The sequence below is a fragment of the Sesamum indicum genome, linkage group LG10 (genome assembly GCF_026168435.1).
Source record: "Sesamum indicum cultivar Baizhima isolate 11 linkage group LG10, ASM2616843v1, whole genome shotgun sequence".
Taxonomy (NCBI): domain Eukaryota; kingdom Viridiplantae; phylum Streptophyta; class Magnoliopsida; order Lamiales; family Pedaliaceae; genus Sesamum; species Sesamum indicum.
The window spans coordinates 876,468-900,788 of NC_142666.1; the positions used below are offsets into that span (position 1 = coordinate 876,468).

Consider the following 24,321-nt stretch of genomic DNA (forward strand, 5'->3'; position numbering starts at 1 on the left):
ATATTAATAAAAAGAATTATATAAATTTTTAATTTTATTCTTCATTAATAGTCTCATGTATAATTTTTGCATTTATAAGGAGATTAATCTATATATATATATAGTAATGTTAATATTATTATATTTTTTTTTTTATAAATTTAAAATTATTACATGAAAATGTTAAATAAGATATATTTATTTTGCTAACACAATACTTTTTATTCAAATTATAATGAAAGGGGATTAAATATAAACGGTGATATTTTTTAGGTGTAAATATAATTATAAAAAGAAAATAAAAAAATATATAATTTTATATTTTAAGAGAGGCGTAAGTGTAAGTAATACTAAGTGAGTTTTCATTGGATGAAGTCCAGCACTTATGATTAGTGGTGCTCCACTAATTCCAGCGTGGCACTCGCCGTCTCTCTCAACTTCATAATAGCATAGCATGTACTGTATATACCTACAATTTCAATTTGTTTAATAAAATAATATAGTCTTTATCTTATTTTATTACATATAAAAATGTGATTGTGAAATTATATATATTAAATAAAATATCAGATGTAAATATTATTATATATATATATATATATTTATATAGACCATTCAATTGAGGGTAAATTACTCTAATACCCCTGGAGTTTAAATTTAAATATGCAAATACGTCCTACTCTTTATAAAGTTATAAGCACAATTTTGAGAAGGGTTAGTGTAATGTATCTAAAATAGTGTTTATGTGAGCTTTTATCGCGAATTAATAAAAAGTGAAATTATGGTTATAATTACAATTTCAAAGGATATATTTGGTAGTTTATCAAAGATAGATAGTTTTGTTAATTGGACCTAATATTATTGGATGTGCATAATTTATCATTTAATTTATTTCAGTAGCCCGTTGAAAATATTTATAGGCCCATATGGTTGGACTCTATTTAATTCAAAGCCCATTTTCATAATTGGGCCTATGTTGCTGGTAGCCCATTTCCACCATTAACCGTTTACTGATATTGGGGCCGGCTTAATGAGCACTTTCTCATTGGAATTCCGATATTGTTTACCACCAATTTTAGCACATTCTGTGCGTGTATAATTTTTAATTCAATAATTAATAAATTTTAGAAGTATTTTTTTGTTTTTTAGGTTTTGAATTAATTATATTAATTTTTTTAAAGATACGAAGTTAAAAAAATTATAATTATAATTATATCCTTTCAAAAATTCACTATTTACATAAAATATATTTTTATTAGATTAGATAAAAAAAATAACTTTAGCAAAAAATTATATAAATTTTTAATTCTACTCATTATTTAATACTCGTATATAAGAATTTTATACTTGCAAAAAGAAAAATATAATAATATTAATTTTCTTTATATATATTATATTTATATGTTTATAAATATAAAAGTATATATAGAAATACTAAATGAGAGTTAAAATTAAGAATTATATAATTTTTTTTATTAATATTAATATTTTTTATTTAAATTTTAATAAAAAAGAATCAAATGTAAATAATAGAGAATTTTTTAAATGATATAAGTGTACTTTTATTTTTTCTAAAGAAAAATATAATTTCATATCTTGAAATGGGTCTAAATGTAATTAATTTATTTTTAATAAAATATGAAACGAATTTATTGGAATTCGGCTTATCTAGCCGCCCGTCGTAAAACCTAGAATCTTGGCCGTTGAATTTGTCTCTGTAGTAACAGGGCCACATTTTTACTTTAGTTTCTGGTCTGTAGCTGAGTCTTGTTATGCTTCAAACAATGGCGGCTTCGAATCTCGTCTCTCAAACCCCAACAACCCTCCCCACGAAGTCCCACCAGCTTTCTTCTAATCCTTTTTCTGTGAACCCCATTTTGCGGTTCAAACACAAGCCAATTTCGAGAAGTTTGACATCTCTCCAAGCCCGTGTTCTGAGGGCGGTTCTGTCCACTCCAGAACCCAAAACCCAGAACTTTCAGCACTGTTTCACGAAATCCGAAGATGGGTTCTTGCGTTGTGAGGGAGTCAAAGTGGAAGAAGTTATGGAGGTTGCGGAGAAAAGGCCCTTTTATTTGTATAGCAAACCGCAGATTACTCGGAATGTTGAGGCGTATAAAGAAGCGTTGCAGGGATTGAACTCGATTATTGGTTATGCGATTAAGGCGAACAATAATCTCAAGATTCTGGAGCATTTGCAGAAGTTGGGGTGTGGAGCGGTTCTGGTTAGTGGGAATGAGCTTAAGTTAGCTCTTCATGCTGGGTTTGATCCTACGAGGTATTGATTTTCAGAGTGATTTGTGTTATGCTTTACTTTTTGTCATTTTCCATCTGAGTTTGACCTGGGTTTGTGAATGCCATGATTTTCAAGAGGAGAAAGACGATAGCATGAAGCTTGAATTGTGACCTCTTAAGTGTTTGACATTTTGCAGCAGTGACTGCACTTGTTCCTAAAAAGAGTTTTTCTTGGAGAAAGTTAATGCCATGAAGCTTGAGAATCCTGACGTTGAATGTTTTTACATGTTGTTAGACTTACTATAATTGGTTCCTGTGGAAAAGAAACTCTTCAATAGCAATAGCATGAAGCTTGAGTAACCCACTAGATAAAATTTTCATTTTATTTTGATCACTGTAAGTGTTTCATGCAGCACTCTGTGTAATCTGAGCTTTTCTGTAGAAAAGCGCTGAATTATGCACCTTTTGATATATTGGGTTGAATGAAATAGCTTGTATCTAGATATAAAACTTTTGCACTTTTGAGGCATGATGAATCTTATGTTTTAGCATGTAGCTTGGCAAAATACTTTGTTCTACCTAAAGATAAATGCACATGTTACTTTGGCATGCAGGTGTGTCTTTAATGGGAATGGAAAGATCTTGGAGGATCTAGTCTTGGCTGCCCAAGCAGGTGTGTTTGTGAACATTGACAGTGAATTTGATTTGGAAAACATTGTCGCCGCTGCAAGAATTGCCGGGAAGAAGGTTAATGTGCTACTACGCATCAATCCAGATGTTGATCCTCAGGTATTGAGATCCATTGCATGGTAATATGTTAGACTATATTTAATTTGAATGTTGCATTCTTGATGTGAAATCTATACGTAGGGATAAGTAGATGGAAGAAGAGCAATATGCTTAATGATTGAACTTTAGAAACGGTGCTTCAGTTGAAATTGTAGCAGATTCCTATAAATGATGTCACTATTTCTTGTGTGCCTCAGAATTAACACTTGCTTCTGTGTAAAATAGGTCCATCCTTATGTTGCTACTGGAAATAAGAACTCCAAATTTGGTATCAGAAATGAGAAGCTGCAGTGGTTTTTAGATGCTGTGAAGGCACACCCTAAAGAATTGAAACTTGTTGGGGCCCACTGTCATCTTGGTTCCACAATTACAAAGGTACCTGCTTTGTGTGCCTTTCTACGATTATGCTGTTGCATGAACTTTAGTTGTTTTAAAAAAATATTTCAGAATAGAGTCTTTTAGGTAAAACTCGCTATTGCTAGATTGACTCTTAGGGTTTAGTGGCAATGATGATGCACATGTTGCGATATTTGTGGCTGTGTTGCAATTATTCTAGTTACAGGGCAGGCACAAGTCAGGGACTTTTTAGCAGCTTATTCCTGCTACTGTGGACTTCCAAATTACTTATGTTATTTGCTGACTTTTTCCTTTTTTTTTTGTTTTGGGGGGGGGGGGAACAGTTCTTTTTTTTTTTTTTTTTGAAACATGTCATCTTGATCCAGTTGGTCATTTCTTCTTGTGGAGAAGAACAAAAACAGTTACGACCGCAATGTTGCTTCATATTTTGTGAAATCCTTGTGTTTAAACTAAAGTTTCAGTATTCTGTATCCATTTTGGTCCTTTGTCACCTCATAACTTCTGTGCATGTTTTCTCCATAAATCTCACCAGTTAAAGTTCTGTTTTCTTTATGCTGAGATAAGTATTTTGGAACCTAAGAGTTGATTAATTCTCCAGGTAGACATTTTCAGAGATGCTGCTGTTTTGATGGTGAACTACATAGATGAGATTCGGCACCAAGGTTTTGAAATAGACTATTTAAATATTGGAGGAGGGTTAGGGATTGATTATTACCATACTGGAGCTGTCCTTCCGACTCCTAAAGACCTTATTGATACTGTAAGTAATCTGACTTCATTTTTTTTTATACTCAAATTCTGACCAGGTGCTCTTTCATTTTCCTTGTCCTAAACAAGGCATTTCATTCAGAACGATACAAAGTTACTTGTCTTCGCTGTGATATAATCTCCATTTGGTTGTTTGGCTCAAAGTGCAATCACAGATGACTATCATCAAGCAGTTCCTTTTACCATCAGTGCAGCATATATTTCAGTTAGCTCAGCATGACATCTTTAGAGGATTCATGGCCTTAAGCCCTAATAACCATTTTAGATTCTTACGTCATCTTCAGAGCTGATTATTTAGCTGAAGTTCCAATAATCTATATTCTAGCACATAATTGCACCATATGGAGTACAAATATCCTTAAGGTATTGTGAGAATACATGGATTATGGTAATGTGTCAAATTGTTGGAAAAATATTCACGTCACCCCTAAAATTTACAGAACACCTGTATCTCGGCAATTGGTTAGTGTAAGATAGAAAGCAGACAGATGCCTTTTCCGCGATCCTGAGACCTCGCATTTTGCACCTTGAATATATTTTGTATATCTTTCTAAATTGGGCTTTTCCTTGTAACTTTTGCACACATCTAACCAGATGCCAACATGATATCAAATGTATTGCTTTCTGGTTGTATTTGGGATAAAAGTGAACTTATTTTCTAGTGTGTTCTTTTTTAGGTTCGTGGACTGGTTATTTCACGAAATCTCAATCTAATAATTGAACCTGGAAGATCACTTATTGCAAACACTTGCTGCTTTGTCAATCGTGTCACTGGAGTGAAAACAAATGGAACAAAAAATTTCATTGTGATTGATGGCAGCATGGCCGAGCTTATTCGTCCAAGTTTGTATGGAGCTTACCAGGTGAGGTTCTTAATGCATTCATTCAGCAAAAGCAGTTGATCCAATATGTTATAGTTGGCAACATGCTACCGCATCTTTTTACTTTTTCTATATTCATGCATGGCGTTCATTCCACAGACAGCTTCATCCTATATAACAATACCATAACGAAGTTTTTTTCTAGTGTTGAATTTGGCTTTGATCTTTATATTTGGGCTCTGAGAATTTTTCATTTTCCAATAACCTAGTTCACTGCTTGACTTTTCATTGCAGCACATAGAGCTGGTTTCCCCTCCACCTCCAGATGCCGAGACTTCCACTTTCGACGTGGTCGGCCCTGTTTGTGAGTCAGCAGATTTCTTGGGCAAGGATCGGGAGCTACCCACGCCAACCAAGGTAATGTGCCAGTCTGGCCCTTCATCCATGATACAAGTCGATGATTTCATCTCATCTTACTAGTTCAAACTCTACTGTCTAGGGTGCTGGACTGGTAGTTCACGACGCTGGTGCATACTGCATGAGCATGGCTTCCACGTACAATCTCAAGATGCGTCCACCTGAATACTGGGTTTGTTTTTTTCCTTCTTGAATTGGTCTTTCTCTCAATATATTGCCACCAATCTTGTTGATTCTTGTGTAATCAAGCTAGAAATATTACATCTAATAATTGAGTTACTGAAATGGAGCTTGTTTTTCAGATTGACAATGATGGATCAGTGTCCAAAATCCGGCATGGTGAGACATTTGACGACCATTTAAGATTCTTTGAGGGCCTTTAAATTATTGTAGCTGTCAATGATCATATCAGCATTGACTGCGTTAGAATCTTGGATCCTGATTGAATTTACCGGCTGCCTCTTTCTGCTCTTGATTTTGTATCTGTATGTTTTCAACGGCTAACTATGCTATTTATATTTGCCAAAAGTGAACAGTATTGTGTATACTTCTGCAGTTTGAGTTTTGTTGATCAACAGTAAAAAATGAATGCAGGAAAGCCTCGTCATTCATTTCCTGTCAAGATTTCCATATATTCGAGCAATCAGGATGATCATTATTCTTACTAACAGCGAGAGTGATAAGGTGAAAACGTAATCTTTCTCGTATTTATTCCATAGAAACTGCGTTTGATCATACTCTTAACATTAAGGTGGTGTTTGCAAAAACTTCCGGTTTTGCGATAAGGAAAGGTTGTAAACAGAATTATTAATGAAAGTTGGGACTATTTAAAAAGAAAAATTGAATTGGAGGATATGGGGGAAATTATAATTTAATATATTTATAATTTTACCGATAAAAGTTGGTGAGTAAGATTATAGCATTTGGTTTAGATGAGTTTAATGTAAGGACTGAAGAAACAGTCCACAATCAAACTACAGATTTTCTGGGGTACAAAAAAGAAGATATAATAAATAAAGGAATAATTACTCTCTCTTCTTTTGAGATTTGGTATAATTATATGTAGATTTCTTGTGGTTTGGAAAATTATGTTTAGCACTTTTAAGATTTGCTTTCATCTAATAAATACGTCTCTTCGTTAGTTAAAATTTATCGAATTTGTTAGTATTAATAAAAAAAATATATATACTCTCGATTAATTTATTATTAATTTATTACAGGTTAAATAGATTCTTTCATAACCAAATTACTTTAATTCGTTTTTACGCGTTAATATATATGAGAAAGTATATCTTCACCATTATAAGAGTGGTGTTTAGTCCGAAAAAAATTATTTGACTAATAAATCAATAATCAGTCAATCAAGAGTTAACATCAATTTTTATTTAATTTTTTGGTTAATATCAGTAAATTTAGTGAATTTTGACTAATAGAGAGACTTATTTGTTAGACGAAAGTAAATTTTAAAGATGCTAAATGTGATTTTTTAAACTACAAGAAATATGCGTATAATTATATAAAATTTAGGAGATGAGAGTATAAATATCCCATAAATACATGTATTTGAACTTCTCTGGAATGCTGAGTTGGAAGTGAGTCATTTGACAAACATGATCATTATAGCTTTTCTTTTTTGAGGTTAAAAGGTGTTTAGATAAGATGAAATTAACAAATGGCAGCAGACATGCGTGCACACAACAGCAAATTATATATTTATGCTTCTTCTTGTGGATTTATTCCTATTTTTTGCTTCTAAAATTCCATTATCAGATGTTCTAATACGACATCAAAGCATATGTGCCCTCAGAACCAGAATTTCGAATGCTATTCTCTTTCATATTCCACCTGCTTCCTTTTTAATTATTTTCTACATAATACTATCCACCAAAATCTTTTCATATGCCTCCAGTGTGAAAACATCAGATAATATACACTGAGTCGTGTTCAATAGTAGAACAAATATATAATTATTGTATGATACATGTAAAATTTAAAAAAATTAATCAGTCACATAACAGGTGTGATACACTTTTTATTTGATTGGTTATGATTTGGATATTTTCTTTTATATTATATGATCAGTATTAGTTGGTATTTTGACATTCGATTTATAACAATTTAAAGTGACGGTGTTTGTATTTTTTTCTAATTCTTAAACAATGATTGTTTCCGTAATTCAGATTTTCTATTAGAAAATGATGTTATATTTATTAGATTTGTGCATGGATGTGTGTAAAAAATTTACTTAAATATAGATAATATATTTTTTCACTATGTTTGATTGCTATAATTACTAATCTACACAATTACTATTAGCCGTTGTTTTTACAAGCGAGATCATATGTAAAGCTAAAAACTAACAAATATTTTGACTATAAGTAAAATTATGGCGAACCTTGGAATAAACTTGAATTTTTGTTTCGATTTTGTCTGACCATCGTAGATAGTATTGATTTATTACCATTCTTAAGTCGCAGTGATTTATAGTTGGAGAATAATTAAAACTTTTTGTAGTGTGATGTGAATTTTATAAATATATTGCATGTATATAAAATATAACATAATTTTTCCATGCCATAGATCTCCAAATAAAACATGTACATTTTATATTTTGTCCCAAAAAAGGAAAAGAAAAAAGAAAGAAAAAAGGTGATGTACATGTCATAGCATGAGCATGATTTTAACTAAATTGAAGCAGTCATCCGTTTTAACTCTAATTTATCAGGGGAAAGTAAAAGGCCCCGTGAGGAAGGATTCTGATAACCTAGCTACGAGAAAAGGTGTGAAGAGCGGGCGGATACAGTGGAAACAAGGATCGATCTATATCAGCAGTTCAAGATTGAATCAACGAAACCGCAGCTGAAAATCCTTCTTCTTCCCTCAAAAACTTCTGCTGCCGAGCAATGAACGCCTCCACTGTTCGTCGGAATTCTTCGTTGCTCATTTCTTCCTCTGCGTACGAATAACTGCCAGCCCTCTCCGTCTTCCGCTCCGGATCCTGAATTTTCCGGCAATCCTCCGTCATGCTTCGCCGTAGTTCGCGGTGGCGAATGTTCGCCTGCTCGCATCTCTCTAGGTTCTCGGAATTGCTCCTGTGCATCGTCTTTTCTACGTGACGAACTCCGTGTGATTTGTGAGCATCCGATGCTTTTTTCTCCTCTTTGCTGCTGCAAGCTTGCTGATTCTTCCTACATTTTTCCACGTACTCCTCGTAAAAATCCGCGACTTTTTCCCGATCTCCTCCGGAAAATCGCCCCGATTTCAAAAACAAAGCGATTACGATCGCGTTCCCGACTAAGAAAACAAATCTGGGGCTGATAATCGCCACGGAGATTCGCCGGAAGTACTCCCCGGACAGCCTGAGTGACAGCGCAAACTGCGTGGAAAACCTGGATACAACGATCAGGAAAACAAACAGCTCCATGAACCGAAACAAAGTCGTGATTCTCTGAATCCGTCGGTACCTTGAAATCGCGTTCGCTTTCTCGACTCTTATGTCGTGAAAGTTGAAGGACTCCATTTCTTGTTGATTTGCTAAGAACTTGCTCTCTTCTGGGACTTCAGTTGGAGAATTTGGCTTCAGCCCTCAATCCGAACAGAAAGCAGAAGTGAGTTCTACTCATCATAAAATAATATACAGAGAAAATCAAAATTATTATTTTGCTTCTCTCTTTTTGGAGTGAGAAAATGCATGGCAAGGAGTAATGATATTTATAGACTCAGTATATTTAAAAAAAGAAAAAAAAAAGAAGAAGAAGAAGAAAAAAGAATCTTCATCTTTTTCTTTTCCACTTACTTTATCAAACGTTATGGTGGTTTTGATTTATTTTAATTTTTGGGTTTTGGGTGAACTATAGGTGGGTGGGTGGGTTGGGGGGGAGGGGTGAACGACTTGTGTTGGGTTAGAGATAGCACATATCCAGTTTCTTTTCAAGTCCAAATTAGGGGTGATTGTAAGTTATGAATTAAATTAACGTTTATATGCATATATTTATGGGTGTGGTCGTGAACTCATTCCATATAAATTGGAATTTATCCTTTGGAGGATGAAAAGACTTTTGTATTTTCATTGCCTATGAAAATTAACAATCGACCACAAAACACTTTCGTTTTAACAAAATACCAATATTTAAATTTTTAAATAAGTTATTCTGTTATTTTGTATTTCTATCATCTCTCTTATATGAGCCAAGTTGTTGACATGAATTTAGAAGGTGTTTGGACGAGTTTATAAACTACATTAATATATAGAATATATTAATAAATTATTAAAATAACTTAATAATACTTATAGTATTCAATTTTAAAAATATATTTTTTTCCAACAAAATAATTTTTTTAATAATTGAACTATATAATATATTAATTTTAATAACATAGATAAACATAAGGTATTTTCTAAAAATAAAATTAATGACAATGGTCATGAAAATGTATTTTTGAAAGATGATGATTGCAATTTTACTTTTTAAATCTGTCAATTCAAAAAAAAAAAAAGTTTCAATCAAGCAGTGATTGATCTCATTTTAGATATAGACATATACATAATGCAATATCAATAAAACATAAGTAAATGTGTTTAATTATTATTAAATTATAAGAATCACCAAATTTTAACATAAGTTTAAAAACAGTAAAAGATAAATATTACATATACATAATGTATCTTTGTACAAATATATATTCGTAAATAAGTATAAATTATTATAAGTTAATTATTTGAGCTTGTTGATTTACAAAAATATAAGAGGTTACTGATATTAAAATATACCAATAAAATTTATATGTATTTTATGAAATAATTATTTATAAATAAAATCATCAAAAACTAAATTAATTAAGCTCAGTTTTAGGTAGATATTTGTTAATATAAATAAAAATAGTATATTTTATTATTATTATTATCTAAATTTAAAATATGATATATTGATATAATATTAATTATGTAGTTAGATATATAAAAATATTTTAGAATACAAAAAATATATAAATGTTTATAAAATGAAAAAAAACTAGCGACCTTTTATACACAAATACTTGAGTTTGAGCTTAGCTCGTGAAGTGAGCTCGACTCGAGCTCTTATCAAGTCTGTTTGTGAGCCGGCTCTACTCATCTTACACTCTTGGGTCATGATGTCGTTATTCCTAAATTTTATTATCTTGATTTTTCTTTTTCTAATTATCGTTATATTTGTGGGTTTTGATTGGGGTGGGATTTGCAATTTTCGATTCTCGTGGGGTCAGTTAGTTCTTCCTTACCAACAAAGGAACTGCCACGTAACTCATCTTTACTAGCTGAATATCTCTCACTCAGACCCCACAAAAAGTAATAATTGGGGCGGGTGTGGATGACTTTTATTTTATGGGGGGGGGGGGGGGGGAGATGGGGATTAAAATCCTCCAACTTATGGTAATTTCAGAACAAGGGCCCTCCAAAAAGCTTTGCAAATTTGACTTTAGCTGTAGTTTCTGGTGCCTATTCCCCCTTTGCTAAAGAAGCCCAACATATAATGCTCCTTTAGAAATTCTGCCTTAGGACCGTCCGACCCTTTTCAGACTTGCAGAGTGTCTGCAATTATTTTTGGGATGATTTTTAAATTACTGAATTTTGGAGGATTTAAAGAGTAATTTTTTTAATAAATAAAAATTATTGTAACATTGATAGTGAATATTTATAATTTTATTAAAAAAAAAAGTAACATAAGAAGAGGAGGCATGACATGTTTATTTATTTATTTTTAATATTGAGAGTTTAGGACCCCACATTATGTTTGGAGTTATTTCTATCTATTTCCAAATGATCTGAAAAATGAAACTATGGAATGTTCAATTGTACGCAGAGTCAAAGAAGATAGTGTAATTTCAAAAATGGATAATTATATTTATACCCCTGATTTAGATTTATTTATATAAATCTCCATTATTTTTTAAGAATTTATACATACACCTACAAGAAACGTCAACATCATTTACAAAAATTACCCCTATTTTTTAAAAAAATTACAACATTACACAAGTTACCTTTGCTTTTTTGCTGCTACGGATGATTAATGCAAGTAGATTAGAGATCATGTGGTATTAAATATAACTATCCTTTCAAAAAAAAAAAATTAGGAAAGCTATTTATAGTTAGACTTAAATTTTGGAGAAACTTATTTAATTTTTTCAAAACCATAAAATTTCAAGTGGACTTAAGGGGTTCAATGCAATAACTTTTATTTATATAGTAGGAATAAATTATTAAAAAAAATTATAAATTAAATAGTGAAAATAAAAGTTAAAAGTTAAAAAAAAAGATGTTTGAAAAAAGAATTTAATATAATTACAATTTTCTAATAAACGACAGAAATTAGTAGAAAACTGTTTATAATATTTAACTTAAATCAATATAATTTAAACAATTTAAATATTTTTTTAATTTACTTTCAACAATAAGCGGTTAAAATATGTCAAGTTTTTCTTTAGAAATATGCAAGAAATAATTGTATTATTAAATGACTTTGCCTTATTTTTTTCATCTATATATTTCCCAAACCCATCCCTCAACTTTTTTCTTAAATAAAATAAAAAATTTCTATGGACTATCACATGCTCATTTTAATGTATATATTTAATGAATTAAATTTACAAAGGAATAATTGTGGCGGTGGGGCCCCTTTTTTCAGGGCCAATAGGCAATAATTGGGCTTAAAGCACACAGATCTCTGGGCTCCCATGGTCCTTAATTAGTTTAAATTATCCAACAAACACGACTTTCGTGGGGGGGCATGCCTTTCCAAAAGTCTTTCACATTAGTTTGTTCTGAAGTAGTCGCATTTCACATTTTATATATATATATATATATAAGAAATCCCAACATGTTGTATTAGTATGTGAACATTAATATTCTTATTCTAAATAATTTAAAGCGTCATGCAAAAAGCATAAGAACGGTATGGAATTTATTTAAATCATACTTAGGTAGGATACAATTATTATAAAAGAGAATAAATGCTACATTTTTGGTTCCACATTTTTAAAATTCTCATACTTATGTTTTTCCATGCAAATACACTATTCTCCTTTTTAGTGCATTATGCATGTGAACAATACTAGAATATACTAATATACTTTAGAATAAATTACGATGGCCCCCCTTAAAATTTGTCCAATTATAAATACTCCCTCGTTATTTAAAAAATTATACATACGACTTAAAATTATAGCCCTCTAACAAATACCTCATCATCAGTTGTCATGATGGGGTATTTGTTAGGCGACCTTTAATTTCAGGGGATTATTTATAATTTTTCAAGTAACGAGATAGTATTTATAATTATAACACGTATTAGGGGAGGTTATTGTAATTTATCTTATTATTACAAAGTACCATTTATGTGTGTGATATGTTACATGATACGTAAAGAAATAAAAGTAAATATTAAAAAATAAATCACTAGACCAGAGAAAATAGATGAGACATCAAAATGTCCTTTTTCCTTAATAACAGGGCTAGTAAGTACGGCACATTATATGTATATGCATAATTTTACAAAAAAATTAAAATAAAATATTTATATAAGTTATATTATTTATTTTTTGTAAGTTAAAAATTACTTAAAAGAAGATAAAAATGCATGAGAGAAAACAAACTATCAAAAGGTCATTATTGAATATCATGATGAGGTTCAAAGTAATTAACTAATTTAAAATAAAAAAAAAAACAATGACAGATCAAAATTAATTTAGACACTAAAAGAGTGTTTTTCTTTGATATATAGTATAGATATATACGAAAGACGAAATTAAAGTTTCAGTAGTTCATATATATAATAATATTTTTTTAATATATATATAAAATAATTATTTCATTCTTTATGCCGTCTCAGACGATTAGAAATTTTTTTGAAGGACATCCAATAATTTGGGTTCAAATTTTGTACAGAATGTCTTGTGTTCGAATTTGAGTATGTATGTAAATATGTGTATGTAAAAAGATTAAATAAAAAAAAAGAAGAAGAAGAAAGGTAAGTAGAAAAGAGGATACCAAAATCTTGAAAAATCTAATCTGACATAATGTAATATGCTTGTGAACTGAAAGATGCACGCGGTTGAGAATTCTGAGTTGGAACCCACTTTTGCTATATATCTACTCTTTATTTATTTTTATATTTTTCAACTCTCTTTTAGCATTATTTCCTAATAAGCATCTTTACTATGTAATAAAGAATTAGAAAGCATATGCATATGAACTTATTCAACTCCTACATTATTATTCCAATGCTTAGTGGGAGAAAAGCATGTGCATCAATCTCTCATCCTCAAAAATACACTATATATGATTTTTAATTCCATGTAATTCATAAAAAAAAAAGTTAAGTATTTGATTTTGATTCTTTTTTAAAAATTGCAGTATAATTTTGTTTAAGGAGGAAAGGATATTTAATAACGAGGGTGGGATGATGTGCAAGATACGAATAAAGTTGTTTAGAACAGTCGAATGGTGCATTAGATAATATCCGTCAATAATCAAATTAAAATTGAAGAAAATATAAGTATTGAAATATAAATAGAATAATTAAAAAAATTTATATTTCTTTTACTACTTTTTTTTCCGCATAAATAGAAAATAAAACAAAAAAACAGAACAATTCTTAGTGTTTCTCGAGCTCTATAGTGAAGTTCCACTTGTACGTTACAATTGCATTAGTGAATTTCGGATTTGAGGGAAGAAAACTAATTATATATATGTATATATATTTTTTATTATAGTTAAAAATATTTTCTTTAATTAATTTTTTTAATTAAATTCAAAATACGAAATTACTAAAAAAAATTCTTCGAACTAAATAGATATATAGATATATATACATAATATAATGACAATATTATCAAAAAATTTATTACGGAGTGTAAGTATTATATTTTTTAGTTTAGAAGAAGAAATATTATATAAAAAATAATTTAGGAACAAAGTGTATTTAACGCATTTAAATAAAATATACTTCAAAACCAAAATAAAAGGATTTATAAACTCAAATGTGACGTTTTATATTTGTTTTTGGGCAATAAAGCCTCAATCCAAATTCATGGGCTGGGCCTTCACAGAAAAAGCCCATTGGAGAAATGAGAAGTTGCTTCGGCCAGCCCAAACCTAATCCCAACCCAATACAGTTATACGACATCGCTTCTTTGGAGAAGCAAATAAAACCCCCTAACTAGGTTTTACGAAACCAGATCGCCTTTTTATTTCACTCCCCCCCCTTCGCCGCCGCGCTCTCTATCTCTCATCCCTACACCTCCTCCGATGGTGCATTCTCGCTCTCAGCGTTAATTCGCATACACACTCCTTTAACGCACAGTACGTTCGATGACGATGGCTGATTTTTTTTTGTATTTTCGTTTTTGCAGGCACCTAAGAAGGATAAGGCTCCTCCGCCGTCATCCAAGCCGGCGAAGTCCGGTGGAGGCAAGCAGAAGAAGAAGGTCGGTCGTTTATTTATATTTTTCCTTGTGTATGATTTTTTCTGCAGTGTGTGTTCATGTGGACTGGAATTCTAATTCAATGAGAATGTTGTACGGAAATTTACTATTCGCAGAAGTGGAGCAAGGGAAAGCAAAAGGAGAAGGTGAATAACATGGTGCTTTTTGATAAGGCAACCTACGACAAGTTGCTGTCGGAGGCACCTAAGTACAAGCTCATCACTCCTTCTGTTCTCTCTGATCGTCTCAGGGTAATTTCGTTTATGCTTTGATATCTATGATACACGCAAATGTAGATCTGGATGCACGTATAATTGTTTCGGATTTCTGTATTGAAATTTTGTTCGTTATTTTCGAGATTTACTGGTTAGCGTTATTCTATTAATTGTATGTATAACGTTGCTTTGTATTCGTTTTTGTTCTGTTCTATATTTTCTGTTATTTTGTGCTCTTTTGGTTTGATTATGTATGTAGTTAAATCACTGGTATCATTGTAATCTAATCTGCTTTGTTATTTTGATCAATTTTGTACATGACTACCTGATGGTTGCTATCTACGGTTCTCCCACACTAGTGCCTTCTCTCTTCGATCCGGAAATCTGTCCCCGTGTGCAAATTCTTAATGTTTGTGGTTGAATGAATGCAGTGTGTAAGATGTAATGTCCGACGAAAGATAAAACGTAGTTAGAATGATTCCCATGATTTTGGATCCTTGTTTTTGTACGTAATAATGGTGTTTTTGTAAGCCATTTGAGTGATTTTTGTGTCTCATAATTGTACATATCTTTTAGTTATTAGAATATATACTTACCAATCTTATCTGGTGTGCTTTTGAAGCTAGTTTGAATGGCAAGGTTTTGTTTCTTGTGATGATTCTTGAAGGATTTTAGTTTACTTACTGATAAACTGATACCTTCATGTAACAGATAAGTGGATCACTTGCAAGGAAGGCAATTAGGGAATTGATGGCCAGAGGCTTGATCAGAATGGTTTCAGCTCATGCAAGCCAGCAGATATACACCAGGGCTACTAATACTTAAGTGTTGTACTTCACGGTGTTGAGGATCTTCAAATGGGTTTTTGTCAATTTAGATCTTGGTTTCTTGTAGCTCAATGTTTCTCTGAAAGACATTAATTAAGCTTGAGGTGTTTGATTTACTATTTTTTGTTCTCAGAGCATCTGAGCAATGTTGAGTTTATTTAAGCTGATGTTTTCTCATATGCTGGCATTGCATATTAACTATGGTAGGATCCTGCTCCGTACTTCCCATCCCATCCAGAACTTTGCATTGTTCGTTGATAGTCTTTCGGGTTACTAGCTACACATGGTAGTGTAGTACTGCAAATTCAAAAATAGATTTTTAGGGCGTGGTTTTCTTTTGTGCTGTCCCGTTTGAGAAGTTGGTAGTATGATTTATAAATCTATGCTTCTTCAAATTGCCAAAATTTTATATTCTCATTGTTGAATGGCGTTAGTTGTTTTGAGTAGTTTTTTACGGATGTGTTTAGGCACTGTATAGTTTGAATGAAGTGTTTGCCTGAGGAGAGAGTTGGGTGTGATCTCGACCGGATTTTAGTTTTTACATGTATGGAAACCGCTGAAGGATGGAAGAATTAATAGCTTTCCTTTCTTCCATTTCGAAAATTGGGTTTCCCCATTATCAACATACGTGTTAGCTGTAGAATACGTGGTTCTGTTCTTTAGTATAACCTTACTTGACTATAATTGTGATTTTATTCTTTACTGTAACGTTAGGCTTAACTATAATGTAGGACGGTGCAGTCGTAATTGTTTTTTGTGCTGAAAAGGAAGCCTTTTACTTGTGAATGTTAAAAATGTGGCCAGGTGTTATATCAAACAATTTTGTGAACTTTAAGAGATTGAAGTTGTGTGCGCTACGAAGTTTACATGTTGAAAAAACCTGTGTTCTACAACCAACATGCTTCCGAGAGGGTTTAATTGTATTACAAGGAAACTGAATTATTTAATTTCAATGAAAATGTCTCTGAACAAGGGTTTATTGCTTGGTTTCCACAATTTGTGTGTGTGATAGTAGGTAAACTTTTGCAAACTTCGCCTACAATCTGTCTTATATTTTTCTGCAAAAAGATATAAAGAATTGTTTACATAAACAAATGTTACAAAATCCCAACCCTTTCAGATAAGGTACTCCACTCGTTTAGCGTGCGTTGATGCATTAAATTTGAGATGTCCTGAGGATTCTATTTCTTTAATGAAAGAAATGTTGATGCTAAAACACGGTTTCGTCTCCGTAGTCTTGTTAGGAATTTGTTAAGACTGGATTGATATCATATTACGAGAGGCGCATGGAGAAAGAGCGGCTTCTACCATCTAACCAGGATGCTTATACTTTCCTAGTTGAGACAACATAGCCATGAATGATTCGTACAAGTCATTCAACTTCAGACTATTATGCAACGCAAGTATTTCCGATAATAATAATAACCAGCACCATCTGCTTACTCACTGCAAGTACTGGAAAACGAAAAAGGAAAGAGAGAAAATGAACGAGAAAAATCAATTTGGTATTATCTTTTTAAATAGGGTTATTTTGTTTGTGCATTAAATGACACACCAAAAGGCCATTGAGATTTGCAACTGTATAAATAATAACCGTAACAACAACAATAATAATAATAATATTAATAAATAATATAGTGGCCACCACAGAATAGGAGGGTCCAGGGGCCTGCTCTCCCCCTGACGACCTATTATAAAGAGCTGCAGAACAGGTGAAGTTATAAAGCTCTTGAACACATGAAGAATAAGCACGTGGTTACATCTCAACGACTCAAGTTACCTTATCGTGTGCAACAATGAGGGAGACAGGCACAAAACGCACATATCAGCCATAATTTACCTGGTGTGGTAACTGGTAACTCCAACAACCAAAATGAAACAAACTTACACTTTTCATCCAAGCAAAACACTAGGTCAAAACAGAACAGACGGATGATACAGAACATCACATTCTAGAAGTGGTCTGCTAATATACTCGGTCCACAGGAGATGCGCTTAGCTTACTTACAAAGAGCATTCAGAAGAAGATTACCATATTGGTTGAAAGATAATCAAGCCTCGACTTGTCATTCTTTGCGCCCAATGTATATTCTAGGATATATGCATAGCTGTGTGCAATTCAATCACCTGTTCGGAAAACAAACATGCTCTGGAACTGGCCTCATGTCGTAGTACTAGAAAGATAATTCCCTTTACAGGTCGTGGGAGAAAGTACGTAAATGTAAGAGAACACTTACCTTAGGCGCCAATTGAGATCTTCACCACCAAAGCATTAGACTGGAGAACACTTGTAAAGCAAGCATTGGTTAGAGCAAGAATGTTTTCAGAAAGTCTTTGTGTTCCAGATAGTGAAACATCCCCTCTTTTGGAGCTCGCACGACTGGAAACCGCTCATAGCCTTTCCCATCAAAGCCATAGCTGCAATGCTGGGGAACTGCTTCTTTTGGAGGTCGTCCAATGCCAATTTTGAAGTTTGCGGTTCACAAATTACTACTGTTTCAGGCTTCCTTTGGGGGTTACTTGACCCACACCGCAGCCATCTGTTTATCCAAGCATGTGAAAGCAATAACTCCTTACCGTTCTTTACTGTATCAACTATGGTGTTCCCGTCTTCCTTTGACAAGTCCGCTCTCTGGTCAGAAAGAATTGTTTCTTTGTCATGATGCTTCCTTGGAGTTGGCACCGAACCAGTGATGCTACTCCCAACAAATCTTCGAAAACCCTTCCTGATTTTATCATGAGATGAGTTTTCAGCAGAATTCGAGCTCTTTGTTCCTTGAGCAGAGGAGCCTGAAGAGCTCAGCTTGAGACGTTTGACCCATCTGTTGGTTGGATCTGCTTTAGAAGAATCATTCTGTGACAGATTGGGTTTTGGGTTGGGCTGGTCCGAGTGTGCAAGCAGCACGTCCACCTCTAAACTCTGAGTCCTTGAGGAGCTGGGGGCCATGTTCTCCGATGAACTAGCAGCAGCCTGCAAGGCAGGCGGCTCCAGGTTGATATCAGGTATGCTGGTGTCCGTCCAAACACGTCCAACTTCTTTTGATGAAGCAACATCAATTCGTGTTGATAAAGTTGACTTAATATTGAAGCCCTACAACACACTCAGTGATCAATATGGAGGTCACGGTTGCTGCAGATGCAACAGCACAGCCAGAATTATGACAACGGAATAGGAAAAAAAAACAGAAACGGAGAATGAGAGTTAAAAACAGCTTCTTAACAAGTAAAAAATTCTGACTACAAGTAGAAATCTTGACAAAAACAGGCTAGGTACATCCTTAGACAATTATCTCACTCAAAAGTGCACCTTCTACTGTTCCGGAAGTCCAAACTTGATCTTAAATATTAGTAGCAGTGGATAGGCTCGGGGTGATCTTGACAAAATAAGTCAAGCAGAAAGATATATGGCTACATGAAGAGGAATGTAGCAGACTAGACGTTCCTAGACTTTGCCATGCACTGTCACCAATTCCATGATATGCCACAAGACATAAAAATACAAAAAGAGTATTTCAATTTTCTCTTAGGGATTTAACACAAAGATCTTTGAACTTTTCACTCGAGAGTGGCAAGTATCACGGGAAAGATATAAAATCTTCAATACATTTTGTCATTTTCTTTGTGCAAAATAGTTTCATTACAATCTTATATAAGTTCTGAATTAGCAAGATTAACATGTCAAATACAATAACGAATGGAGCAAGGCCCATTCACTAAATTGTATCTTCAACAACCACAAATTAACAAAAAATTTATAGCAAGGGGCAGGTTTGTCCTTGTTCTATTCAGATTTCAGGTTTCTGATGCGAACATTTTAGTGGAGTATTCCTGTTTTGCATGCTTCTATAAATCCAATCCGGTGGCCCCGATCAGAGACTGGCAGGATCTCATCAATAATGCGAGAGCAGGAGCAGAATTATTCAAAATGACTATGACCATATACGAAGGATTTACAGCTCTGTAATCTGACCTTTCTAGGGCATTGTAACCTTTTATACTGAGACTAATGTTTGCACATTTACATGCTATCTGCTGCAGATATTGTGTAAATAAACAGAAATAGACATGCTGCATTAGTGTATGCAGAAAAATTTTCACATAAAGAAACTGGAGATTACCATTTACCACCTAGGTACTTGAAAATTGAAAAAATATGTGCATGAAGATATAAATTGCAGAAAGAATATACTAAATTTGGAATCACGGTCATAGCACGTGTACCTCAGTTGAGGGGGTAGAATTTGCACCTACAGCAAAGAAAAGGAAATAGCTTAATAAAAAAGGACTTTATTTGGATTGCAATATGATAATAGATGTAACTTCAGAACACCGGAAAAGATCCAATACAATACCTTCTAAAAATGATTTTAAATTGAAAATTTATATCAGCCTGCCTTCTGCTCATATATAAGGAAATCATACTATAGTGGTAAAAGTTCAATGGCAAAGCTCAGGATGCAAAGTTAAATGCATACCAGAATTCGGGTCCTCCTCCTTGAAAATATTCATGTCCATGGTGTCTGTTTCAGCTGATGATTCATTCTTTCCAGTAACTTTAGGAGCCTCGAGATCTCCAAAATTTCTTTTCCCTTCACTATTGGAGGAACTGCTCAGAGGTTGAAGTTTTACTCCTCCGTTACCTTGACCAAAAAATGGCGATACATTATGTAGATTGCTAGATGTGTTTCCATTCATTTTAGTAATTAACGGGGCAGTTCCAAAAATATCATTTTCTTGCGACAGATTGACATCAGTCCTTTTTGTGATTAATAGACTGTGAGTTGTCTGAGATAACCTAGGACAACATCCAGGTATCGCTTCTACAGAATCCATGGTGGTGCATATTCTCATTGTCCCCAAATTACGGACATAATTTGGCAACTTCTGTAGAGAGTAAGAATCGTAATGTGATTTCTTTGATTCGGTTTTCTCGGAAGCAATGCACTGACTTGGGAGCAGTGAGATACCTGGGCACTTCTGGAACCAATCGCGACCAAATGTTGGCAGGTGATGGTCACTCGTAGATGGAGCATCAAATAACAAGGATGTATTACACTCTGTTAAACAAGCCTTCATAAAAGTATCTGATACTGAGTGCTTGTAAATTTTTCTTTCACAAATTAAACCTGCCGGCTGGCCGTGCTTGTGGGAGTGTTCTTGCTCAAACATTCTAAGGTTAGCATTTGGCAATTGATTACTGATAAATGGACATACTGTCGATTTTCCTTTGTCAGACCTATGTTTTTCAAGGTCATAGTAAGGCAAAGTATGTCTTGAGGATCCAAGAAATGTTCCCTTAAAAGGCTTTGACGATGCAAAGCTTTTGTCCTTGGCAGACGAATGAGGCTTGATCCATTCAAGAGATCTCTTTGAGGTACCTCTAAGGGAACTTTCACTTGCAGCCGAAATGCCAGATGGAAACTGAATCCCAACTTTACAGTCAGTGGCTTTACCACGCTCAAGGTTGCGACCAGACATTGACCTTAATGTTTGCATGTCATCAGTGTCTTGGCCATGCTTCACAAGAGAACTGGACATCCCCTCATTTCCCAAGCCTTTTGAACTCATTCTAAGACTCTCATTCAGAATTTCAAAAGTTTTAGTCTCAATGACTCCATCTTCTTTTAGGGATGTAGAAGCCTTCAATCCATTTGTTAACTCATCATCCTTGGATATGAGGTTAATTTCCTCATTTTCAGAAACAGTCGGATTACCTCTCTCTGCTGCTGCATTCCTGCTTAGCGGCATCCAATGCGCCATCCAAACAGGCTGGTACGGTTGCACTGTCTGCCTATTCTTGTCACTGCTATTCTTAATAGATTGCACCATTCGTTCAGACATTATGACTTGGACTGGACTTAGTTGGAAGTCTAACTTCAGAACTTCCTCAGAGATTTAAGTGATTTTAACCTAACAAAAAGATTTGAAAAGGCAATCAACAAAGAGCTAGATGGAGAAGAAAAATCCATCTTCCTAGCAGTAAAAAGAAACATAAAACTTAGAAAACGCAGATTAACAGGATAGAAAGGAAAACATCAGGTCCTTCAATTTATTGGTCATACTTACAAATTGACATTGAAAACACATTAAACTAGTAAAATTTACAGAAATTTAATATTTACTGTTCACTGAGAGGCGTGCTCGGAAAACAATTCAGCAACTCACAGTGAAAGAATCAAATACCAAAACAACTCTCATAAGTTGTTTTCTTGACAATTATATCTTCACTTCCCCCAATCATGAGATATCCACACATAGATGTCGGAAAAACTATATATGAAAACTAGCGTAATCTTCCTCACAAACAAGACGCGATTCACTCGCAAACTCAGAAAACAAAACCAGATTATGTACACCTAACCTAACATGAGCAAGAAAGAGCTAGAAACAACACCACAACTTCAAAATTCGGCAAGCACTCGACTCACCTGTTTGCTGAGTTATCCTCGATATTTTTCCCGAACCAGAACTAAATCATCGTTTTCCAGCTGAATCCAGAGCTCCGAGCAAATAATACGCAGAGATCGAACTCAAAGAACCGTACAACACTGAGAAATAGAAGATTCAGAGTCTCTATTATACTCCATATAATGTCGTACGCAGTTGTGTGGCTCTCAGCCTCGGTGCATATACGTGCCGCATGTTTGTATGTATATCATATGTATGTTGAAAAGTAAATGTAGAGCTTCTCCTTAGAGAGAGAAAATTCCGCGAGAAGAGAGTTAAGCTATTTGTTCTATCGTCTATGCTTCCTCGCCTTTATGCTACTTACCAAGCCGCCCCACCTGTCCTACACTTTTTCTGTCGCTCTTTAGCATTCTTTCCTTTTATATTCTTATCATTTATTTTTTTTATTATTCTTTTTGTTGACATTTAAATAAGTTATTGAAAATAAATATTTTATAATGAGGCGCGTTTTTAGCATAGTTAGTAGAACTCGGAACGAGTAATAAACGGAAAAATTGTAATTTGACTCTATGTGTTATTAAAAATGAGGCAAAAAAAAAAAATTTCGTTTGAAAATTATAATAGTAAATTACTTCACGTGTTTTGAAAAATGAAGTAAATTTACCAACATATCTAAATTACTGACAGACGGTAATTTGCTTCATTTTTTAAAATACGGAGTAATTTACTAATTCTCTTTTTGCAAAGGGTATTTACTCATTTCACATATTACATAAAGGTTTTTGCCCATAATTCTTATAACATCCAAACTACAAGCTTTTTTTAATAATAAGCACAAGAACCAAAACAAAGAAAGCACTGCTAACACCTATTTAAAAACGGGTGAATAGCAATTTATCACCTTATGATATTGAAAATGAGCACATTATTCCCCTATGAAAAATTTTACCAATTTACCTCCCTATATTTTTTAAAGTGAAGCAATTTACTTCCTTATACAGGGAGGTAAATTGCTTCATTTTAAAAATCATGGGGGATAAGTTATTGTATTTTAGAAAATACATGCAGGTAAATCGCTATTTATTTTTTCATGAGGGGGTAATTTGCTCATTTGTGATATCACAAAGGGGTTCCTTGTATTTTTTCCATTTAAAAACTAAGAAATTTTTTTAACATTAGTTTTTTTTTTCTTTTAAAAAATTAAGTACATATTTATTTTATACGAGTAAGAAACACATTTTAACCGAGCTTTTTAATACTCTGATTTTTTTTTATTGTTGATATAAATATAATAATTGATTTACAACACAATTATCAGTAGAGGGACAAATACGAGTTAATTAATTGAATATTAATAGAGTTCTTACACGCATTATTTATATATTTATTTATAAAATGTGAGGATTTAGAAAAAAATCTATATTTTCCATTGTATTTATTATAAATTAAATTTGAGAAAATTCTGTATTCAAACTTGATGAGTAGAATGATTGTCTGTTCCAAACAATACAAATATGTAGAGCATGAAATATCTTGTACGGTATTAATGCATCCAAACAATCTCTCATGGTCAAGAAATTACTGAGCTGGCAGTCCAAACGGTGCACATACTACGACAGTGCTGTTTCCAACGGAGCCGTTATGTGGCGGTGCAGTACTTGGGTATAAGTAATTTATATTAATATAAAAATAATCCCTTCACACTTACAAACGATTGTTAATAATACCGTCGCAATATTAATTTGTAAAATTAAAAATACTCTTAAAATAACTAACTTTTTAAATTCTACATTAATTGAAAAATTATTATTTTTTATTAATATGATGTACTGATTTAGAAAATTAAAAAATTGACAGACCGAAAAAGAAAAAACACCAAAAAAAGTCTCTTTCTTAATATATAGTATAGATAAAATAGTTGATTATATTTTTTATTGTTAAATAATGAATTTTACAAAAAAAAAAATAATTTTTGATGTGTTGAATTCATAAACTTAATTAATTATATAAATAAAAATTTAGTTAGACTTAACGATTAAACCT

General features: G+C 33.0%; 4 protein-coding genes across 6 annotated transcripts; 2 read left to right on the forward strand and 2 right to left on the reverse strand.

The window, feature by feature from the left end:
* The first annotated feature begins 1,694 nt into the window (after window positions 1-1,694).
* On the forward strand, window positions 1,695-5,988 carry LOC105172901 (diaminopimelate decarboxylase 1, chloroplastic). Its single transcript, XM_011094507.3, has 8 exons — window positions 1,695-2,257; window positions 2,829-3,003; window positions 3,229-3,378; window positions 3,959-4,120; window positions 4,806-4,991; window positions 5,244-5,366; window positions 5,449-5,538; window positions 5,669-5,988. The coding sequence occupies exons 1-8, from the start codon at window positions 1,752-1,754 to the stop codon at window positions 5,747-5,749; spliced, it is 1,473 nt and encodes a 490-aa protein (XP_011092809.1). The 5' UTR covers window positions 1,695-1,751; the 3' UTR covers window positions 5,750-5,988.
* A 1,934-nt stretch (window positions 5,989-7,922) lies between these two features.
* LOC105172900 (uncharacterized) lies at window positions 7,923-9,057 on the reverse strand. Its single transcript, XM_011094506.3, has 2 exons — window positions 8,831-9,057; window positions 7,923-8,755 (listed from the first exon to the last, which is right to left on the reverse strand). The coding sequence occupies exons 1-2, from the start codon at window positions 8,884-8,886 to the stop codon at window positions 8,200-8,202; spliced, it is 612 nt and encodes a 203-aa protein (XP_011092808.1). The 5' UTR covers window positions 8,887-9,057; the 3' UTR covers window positions 7,923-8,199.
* Window positions 9,058-14,513: 5,456 nt separating this feature from the next.
* On the forward strand, window positions 14,514-16,047 carry LOC105172899 (small ribosomal subunit protein eS25). Its single transcript, XM_011094505.3, has 4 exons — window positions 14,514-14,655; window positions 14,757-14,831; window positions 14,945-15,079; window positions 15,755-16,047. Exons 1-4 carry the CDS (start codon window positions 14,653-14,655, stop codon window positions 15,866-15,868), a joined length of 327 nt encoding a protein of 108 aa, XP_011092807.1. The 5' UTR covers window positions 14,514-14,652; the 3' UTR covers window positions 15,869-16,047.
* Window positions 16,048-17,466: 1,419 nt separating this feature from the next.
* On the reverse strand, window positions 17,467-22,651 carry LOC105172898 (uncharacterized). Of its 3 annotated transcripts, none has more exons than XR_016067813.1 (5): window positions 22,299-22,651; window positions 20,346-21,780; window positions 20,092-20,117; window positions 18,108-18,961; window positions 17,467-17,997 (listed from the first exon to the last, which is right to left on the reverse strand). XR_016067813.1 is itself a non-coding variant. In XM_088885838.1 (5 exons), the coding sequence occupies exons 2-5, from the start codon at window positions 21,709-21,711 to the stop codon at window positions 18,194-18,196; spliced, it is 1,833 nt and encodes a 610-aa protein (XP_088741964.1). In that variant the 5' UTR covers window positions 21,712-21,780; window positions 22,299-22,651; the 3' UTR covers window positions 17,467-18,193. The 3 variants fall into 3 exon arrangements, 2 of the variants coding, with proteins under 2 accessions (XP_088741964.1, XP_088741963.1); XM_088885838.1 differs by having other exon boundaries at window positions 17,467-18,961; window positions 20,346-20,510; window positions 20,838-21,780; XM_088885837.1 differs by having other exon boundaries at window positions 17,467-18,961.
* Between the last annotated feature and the right edge of the window lie 1,670 nt (window positions 22,652-24,321).

Bases quoted from the DNA above. Each gene is read 5' to 3' on its own strand.
- LOC105172898 (XM_088885837.1), bottom strand. From the start codon at position 21,711: ATGTCTGAACGAATGGTGCAATCTATTAAGAATAGCAGTGACAAGAAT. The intron at 20,118-20,345 runs GTATGCATTTAA...TCTTTGCTGTAG, and splicing joins GGAGGAGGACCCGAATTCTG to GTGCAAATTCTACCCCCTCA. The intron at 18,962-20,091 runs GTACACGTGCTA...AGTGTGTTGTAG, and splicing joins ATTCTACCCCCTCAACTGAG to GGCTTCAATATTAAGTCAAC.
- LOC105172900 (XM_011094506.3), bottom strand. From the start codon at position 8,886: ATGGAGTCCTTCAACTTTCACGACATAAGAGTCGAGAAAGCGAACGCG. The intron at 8,756-8,830 runs GTACCGACGGAT...CGTTGTATCCAG, and splicing joins AAAGCGAACGCGATTTCAAG to GTTTTCCACGCAGTTTGCGC.
- LOC105172899 (XM_011094505.3), top strand. The intron at 14,832-14,944 runs GTCGGTCGTTTA...TACTATTCGCAG, and splicing joins GAGGCAAGCAGAAGAAGAAG to AAGTGGAGCAAGGGAAAGCA. The intron at 15,080-15,754 runs GTAATTTCGTTT...TTCATGTAACAG, and splicing joins TTCTCTCTGATCGTCTCAGG to ATAAGTGGATCACTTGCAAG.
- LOC105172901 (XM_011094507.3), top strand. From the start codon at position 1,752: ATGCTTCAAACAATGGCGGCTTCGAATCTCGTCTCTCAAACCCCAACA. The intron at 3,004-3,228 runs GTATTGAGATCC...TGTGTAAAATAG, and splicing joins ATCCAGATGTTGATCCTCAG to GTCCATCCTTATGTTGCTAC. The intron at 4,121-4,805 runs GTAAGTAATCTG...GTTCTTTTTTAG, and splicing joins CTAAAGACCTTATTGATACT to GTTCGTGGACTGGTTATTTC.